This window comes from Falco peregrinus, chromosome 2, assembly GCF_023634155.1.
Source record: "Falco peregrinus isolate bFalPer1 chromosome 2, bFalPer1.pri, whole genome shotgun sequence".
Lineage (NCBI taxonomy): Eukaryota > Metazoa > Chordata > Aves > Falconiformes > Falconidae > Falco > Falco peregrinus.
In genome coordinates, this window is record NC_073722.1 from 73559183 (window position 1) to 73566509 (window position 7327).

A 7327-nucleotide genomic window follows, 5' to 3' on the forward strand; every position below is an offset into this window, starting at 1 on the left:
AGAGCTCTGAATCATGAATAAGAAAATAAGACCAAAACAATTAAACAGGGAAGGTGCAGGAGAGTCAGCTACAGAACTCCCAAAGAGTTGAGTATTAATAATACAACTGTCAGTATAAGTCCTCATATAAAAGGATTCTACATCCTCCTAATGCAAATACAGCATCACGAGCATCCTCTCCCCTCTAGCGCATCAATTCCTTCTCCAATCTCTTGCGGCTACAGTCCAAACACTGGTGGTGCTTTCTCAGCTGCTAACTCTGGAACCATAACTTTGGCTGGAAAGAAAATTAGTTCCTTCTGTCTCTTCTCATTAATGCAGAAACTTGCTGAGTCAAGTTACTACGGAGCATAACACCAGTTTTCAACGATGATTTACCAGCACGCACTAGAGACACAGAAGAGGCTAGAATAAATTCATATAATAACCAAATGCAGAAGTGAGCTACATTGTGTATAATTCCTTCATCTGTGATAAAAGGCCTCAATTTTATATTGAGTCATAAAAATCTAAACCTTTTCTATCACTTTCAAGACACAATAGAGGATTACAGTAATGATTTTTACAAAAGACAAAAGTCTCACTTTGCCAAGTAATCTTGTTATCTTAATAAGCATGTAATAGTGCTTCCTAATAAACTTAGGAAGGCCTGAAAAGTACTAGTTCTGAAGTAGTAACATACTGTCCCAAGACAGGCCTCACTACAACCAAGACCAACATGCCAGCAGTATAAAGTTCCTCAGCAGGATCTTCTTCTATCTATCCAGGTCTGGAAGATGTGTTGCCCTTGACACAGTTGCTTTGCTTTATCTGAAACTGTTTAAGTTTTAAGATGAATACAAGAGAAACCTCTGGGAATGTATCAAACATTTCATTTAAAATTTAGACCTAAAGATGCAGGCAAATTTCAGCAATTCCTCTCTAACAAAAAAAAAAAAGCAGAAAAACTCTGAAGGTTATGAAGTTGGGCTAGTCAGGCAAGGACTATCACAATAGGACAGAAAGACAAAATGTATAAAGAGATGTGAATGGAAATATCAAAACAGGTCTGTAAGAAACACAAGAAGTTCACATCTCTACCAAATTAACAGAATCCATCAAGCCAGTTTTCCAGATCTTTGCCTTGTAGGTTAGACCATATTCCAAATATTGCCACCACAAGTAGCGTGACACACAAATGGCAGGCACTTATAACAGCTTTGTTAAGAAGCATCCTTATTGATTTTTAAAAAAGTTTACAAAATAACATGGTTTAAAAAATAATTTTATTCTTTACAATATAAACCTTGAATGAGGTTTACATTTAAATCAAAAGTATTTACTGTTTCACTTGGTGACTTCTCATTTTATATTTAGTTTAAATAGCAATCATTGTCCAGTCTTCATGACAGCTCTTAACTCCTATACCTATGAAATGCTGCATTGTCTGGAAAAAGAATTCTCCCCCTCCTCCACCTATTGTACTGAACAGAATCCCTTATTAAGGCAGGGAGGTGGGAGGGAGTAGAACACACATATGTAATAAGGAGTCCTCATATTTAGAGCAAATTATAACCTTGCATAGTAGTAACAGATTAAACAGTTATTGCCACAGCATGTTATTATTGAAGGCAGAATTTCCTGATTATAGGCAATTAAAAAGGACTATTAAGGAATACCTGCAATCATAAGACCAGTATTTGTCTAACACCAGAAGTAAGAAAACACAGAAGCATCCCTAACTGGAGACATAAACAACAAAAAAACCCCACAACAACAGACTTTTGCTGTCCTACAAAGAGACTCCATGAAAATAACTGGATCAAACTGTCTATGGTTATATGCAGACAGTGTTTAAGTTATGGATGAAGGTACTCAGGTGCAACTGTTCTATAATGTTAGCACAAGTATTCTGCTTAGTTTAGTCAGCAAACACACAGCTTCAACTGCTCTTGAAAAACTTTATAAAGTTTTTTGTTATGCTTTTTTAAATCATTCACCAGAGTCTTTTCGGAAGCCACGTACCTGTACAGAGCCACAATGCATTGCCCTATAATTCTAAATAAAACCTCCTACACAAACTATACATCACACTCCAAGAAAGCCAGCCTCTTCTCTCCCAAATAAAAACCAAACTGAGATACTATTTAGAGACTTAACACCTTTACTAACACTGCACAACATTCAAAAATTAATTTCCACCTAGTTTTGGAAAGCAGTATCAAATGCAGGTTGCTCGAGTCTAAAAGCTAATTAATACTCCATTTTCAAAGCAAAGTCTTTTTCATCTGCTAAAATAATCCTACATATCAGTGTCAGTCTAAGGTGCTTCTCAAAGACACTATTTTAAAATTATGATTACTTCTAACATTATCTTCCCATGAATCCTGAGAACAGTTCACTAGGTACTGCAGTCATTACTTTTTTCCAGAAATGCTTTAAGTAGAATTATACTCTACCGTGACATATGCAAGAGACATGACCTCTTCACATCATGAAGAAAATGACAACAAATGAGAATAAGAAAAGTTCATGACATGATACTCTCAACAACATAACCTGGAAGTGCAGTCAATTGGGTTATACATTTGACTAGTACAGACAGTATGAACAAAATCAACCATCAATAACAGGATTATATATATATAGTAGTTTATTTTCATCTACAACTTTAATTTCAATTCACTGTTGAAGCTTTGTGAGCATGCTTTTTGAATAGAAATGTAATTTTCAAATTCAAGATCCTAATTCATATACTTCTAATACAGTTCTGCTTTATTTCTACAGTTGGAATAATCTCATTATCTTATACATCAGGCTATTTACATAAATTTTCAATTAGATTTTTAAAATAAGAAGATAGCTTCACTGTTTTCTTAACAGGCTAAGAAAAACCAAATGTATTATATTTAGTCAATAACAGTAATTTTTATGGACAATTTTAATATGTCACTCCAACGCATTTTTCCCACTCTCTAAAGAGACATATTTCAGGTATAATTTCCTAACTGCCCCTGTAGTTGGTTTCTACCCCTCAGTTATGTGATGTTCAGAATTACCACCTGCAACTTGGCTGCAAAGTCACTGCAAGCCTTCATAGTTTTGAACACACACAGGTGCATAGAGATCACCAATTCTTCTGGCCATTATTCTACAGATAGCTTATTAAAAACATAAGATACGCATGTCCAATACAAACCAACAAGAAGCATTACCCAAGGTGCAGAACAATCTACCAATATTTGTTTGTTCTGGGAAAACAAACCAAAAAAAATAGCTACAAAGGTAACTGTGTTGCACGATGCAATAGACATCTGACTATTTTCTCCAAGATGAATGAAAACAAAACAATTGTATGTTTTCAGTAAACACATATTTCAGGGGACTCGACAAAACAGAAATTTAAAGAAATCCCTAGGAAATAATACTGAACCATTTGCACTCCTGAAGGGAAAACTCTGATTTTAAGAGTCTTTTTACATAAACAATATGATTGCATGGTAACAAATGAAATAGGACAAAAAACCGCCATCAGCTATTTAATAATATTTTTTGTTTGTGTAAGTGAAAAAGAATACTCTCCTCGTTTCCCTAGTTTCAAGTACCAGTATTTTGTGAATCCACTGTGTTTGTCTTCAGAAGAAGTACGAGTAACTGTTGTCCTCACATGACTTATGGAGCATCAGGGCAAGTTATTTTTAGTTATCTTGGTGTAAACTGCTTCTTGTACAAAAGAACTCTATACTTTTGACTTACGTATTCAGCAGCAGAGAATGCACACAGTGCCATAAGCTGGTCATCTCTGCACCTTTTCCATGATAATTCAAGAAAAAAAACAAAATAGCCATCCATTCCATTTGACTCAAAGCAAGAAAACTTCTGTCTTCCTGTGGCTAATTAGGAAACAAGAGCGACAGGCATCTGCTAATGAAAGCCAATCTTGTCTTTTACATTGAAGTGCCTCATATTCTGCAGACAAAATTTGAGTGATTTTCAGTTAACATCTATAAATGTAGAAAGTGTTATTTGATTTTTAAAATAGTTTATCTATTCCTTTAAATGAATTACACATGATGTGTAAATAAGTGAAAAATAAGTCACCAAACCACTCTATCACCTTTAAACAGTATCTGTGAAAGATGAGCATAATGTAAATGCAATGTACTAGGAATTACATCTCAATTTATAATGTTAATTAGTGTCCCAGTTCCACACCAGCATCTCTGTCCATGGACTCTTATTTATGTTGGCCACTTGCTGCAATTTTGTCTGCACTTCTCTGTTCTACTGGTAGCTACCATCATCTCCCACTAGTTTTCCTCGCAATTACTCGGCCTTCCACAACAGTTCCTCTTTTAGGCGGCCCTTCATCTTTCCTTTTATCACCTCCTATCTAAACTCATACCTCTAAATGGGGTATTAGGTCCCTTCTCCACCTCAGTCCTACCGCTGTACAATATAAGCCAAGGGAGATCAGGATTCTGAAAAACAGGCTCCAAAGTTTGTTGGTCCAGCTACATGCTTCCACTGACAAAGTCAAGTCCCCAGGCAGATTAAAGGAATACAATATTAAAAACAAATAAATCAAAGACAAGTGAGCCACAAAAAAAAGTAGCACCACGCATTATATGACACCTGTGTTCACCGTTCAAGAAGGGTACCTGCATTCAGTAGCTCCTATACCACACAAGACAGTGACTTACCACAAACAGGAAGATGACACCTGTTCCAAGTTGCACTTCCTCAGAGTGCCAGATTCTTCATGCAATCCATTACAAAGTACATTTATGCAGAAGCCACAACTGACAGTTGCTTACTGCTTAAGTTCTCCCTGCCACCAAAAACATCTTTTCTGCTAGTGGATAGGCTACTTCAGACTGGCAACTCTCAAGCCAAGATTTAGAGGGTGCGTTTGGTTTTTTTTAGACATAAAGCACCAACTGATATTTGCTAACGTAGATGTGAGCGCACTCCAGTCAACCTGCACAAAACTGAAATTCATGGAATAGTAAATATGAATCTACTCTAGTATTTATTCGGCTCACCTTTAAAGGTGGAACGCCTCCTTGTACATGAAAGGTTCCCTGTTATCACACAGATAAGGTACTATGATAAACTGCTTTCCACCAGGGAAAAGTATGCAAAACAAATGTCATTAAACCACACCAACGGATACTGTTGCTCCATTACTGACTAAACGCACAAAGTTGTCTGATCTCTCCAATAACACTTGTACCTTGACATTGGCATCAGAAGTTACATGGAATATCTGGAATTCATAAAATCATCAGCAACAAATGATTTTTGTTCTTCCGTTCTTACTCCTTCAGTAACAGGAAAGCCACTGGTGAACATGACTATGCAGTTGACAACCTTCACAGTTGTTTATTAGTATTGATTGATGAATCCAAACAGAAACAGCACATAATTAGTGTATCAGCCAAACCAACCAAAAACACTCGCAACTTTTTCATGTTTCCATGAAAACCACTAGCTACTGTCAGGAAACAGAGCAAACACTATTACAAAACTATTAACACAATGACCTTGTGAGAATCAGCAGCAGGTTTCTCAGCTCCTCACAAAACCTGGTTCAACTGAAAGGAAACAGTTTTCTTTCTTTTTAGTTTTATCCATGATATTCCACACTCCATTAGCCTAGGACTCTAGTGAAAAAGTTGTCTATGTAGCGTTATTTATCAGGCAACTAAAAGTTTTTTTTTTTTCTTTGAAAAACCTGAGATACTATATTAGTGTAAAATAGGTATCAGTGAAGGTAACTAATACATGGGAAAACATAACATACTTAAAAAATGTAAACTGTAGCTTGCTTACACAACTGAAAAAAAAATATCTCAGCTTTAGCTACCAAGTTTCCAACTTGCCTGTAAATACACAGGTTCAATTGGAGCAAGCACTGTTACAAATAAGGATACTGTTGTGGGAATTGCTGTGAAATACGTGTCCATAAAAAAGCACATTTGTAAAACAAGCAAAAAGAAAAAAAAAGGCAACAATTATTTTATTTCTAGAAGTACTTGCACTGTTATTATGCTACATGCAAAACACCTGACTCACCAGTTATCTCTGTCACATCTGAAGCTGGAGTATCTGGCCTGTTGCTATCATCTGTAGATTCATCCTCATCCCCTCCAGCAGCACCACCCGCTGCGGTAGAATCAGCTGCCTGGGCTGCCGAAGGAGACACATTTTCCTGCTCCGCTTTTTCTCTCTTCCTCTCAAAGCGAAAGCGGTCCAAGTTGTAGAGACTCATGTTCTTAACCTATCGCTCTTGTCTGCAAGGAGACAAGACGGGCTCGAGTGGGCAGCTCTGCGGGAAAAGCTACGAAGAGGAGAGAGGCGGAAGGGCTCATCAGACGCACCTTAGAAAAACGCTGAAGTGACCGGCGGGAGCGGCCGGGGGGCCCCACCGACCTGGCGCTCCCGGGGAGGAAACGGGCGCCAGCGATGCCGTCAGGCGGCGCGGAGGCACCCTGCCACCCCTGCCCGCCGCCCTCCTCCCCCCACCACGGCCGGCGCCCCCTGGGCCCCGGCGACGGGCTGCGCACGCACCTGCCGCTCACCGGCGCCGACACCGGCGGGCCGCGGGCGGGCAAGGGCGGCAGCGGCGGGAGCGACAGCAGCACCGGCCGGGCCGGGCCGGCCCCCGAGGCTCCTGGTCGCTAGCGGGAGGCGGCCCGGGCGGCGGGGAGCACAACGCTCCCCGATGGCGACGGCCGCGGTCCGCTCCCTTCGGAATCTATGCGTGCTGGCGTCGGCGCTCCGATATGGCGTCACTGCCCCCCCCACCAATCACCTCGCCCGGACGCGGCGCGCCAGCGCGTGCGCTTTCGCGCCTTTTCCCTCGAGCCGGTCCGCGTTCGCGGGGCTGTGGCGGCGGCGGGGCCGGCGCTGAGGTGACCGGCGTGTGCAGCTGCCAGCCCCTGGGGCCGCCTGGTGCCGAGCGGTGCGGTGTTCTGCCAGCCTCCCCGAGCTGAAACCTTTGGGCAGGGGACGGCGAAGAGGCCATGGCAAAAGCTGTGGAGCTGCAGAGCGCAGGGTTTAGGGCAGGTCTCAGCCTAGGTTCCTCGGCACACTTCTGGAGCTGTGTCCCTTTGGCAGGATGGGTGGAAAACCGCCGCCTTTTGAAGCCTTGGCTCAGGGCGCCTGCCACGCTCTGCTTTTCAGCTGATGCTACGTGGCAGCGGTGCGCAGGCAGCTTGTCTGCACAGGCAGAGGCCTGTGGGGCTAGCTGGCATTGCACTGAGTGTGTTGCCAGGGCTGAAGGGGTGTTCTTAAACACTGAAAGCAGCAAAGAGTTACCAAAACTACTTTTAAACATCTGTTC

At 41.1% G+C, this 7327-nt stretch overlaps 1 protein-coding gene across 2 annotated transcripts in view; it reads right to left on the minus strand.

Moving 5' to 3' along the window:
- Positions 1-6770, minus strand: part of SMARCAD1 (SWI/SNF-related, matrix-associated actin-dependent regulator of chromatin, subfamily a, containing DEAD/H box 1) — a 45655-nt gene extending 38885 nt beyond the window's left edge. Inside the window, exons 1-2 of one of the 2 annotated variants that reach the window (XM_055795749.1) lie at positions 6553-6770; positions 6058-6322 (exon numbers count right to left, since the gene is read on the minus strand). In XM_055795749.1, the coding sequence (XP_055651724.1) occupies positions 6058-6253 (196 nt within the window). In that variant the 5' untranslated portion in view covers positions 6254-6322; positions 6553-6770. Of the gene's footprint in view, positions 1-6057; positions 6323-6362; positions 6499-6552 lie in introns of those variants that run through there. The other variant, XM_055795750.1, reaches the window with a different exon arrangement.
- Positions 6771-7327: the final 557 nt, after the last annotated feature.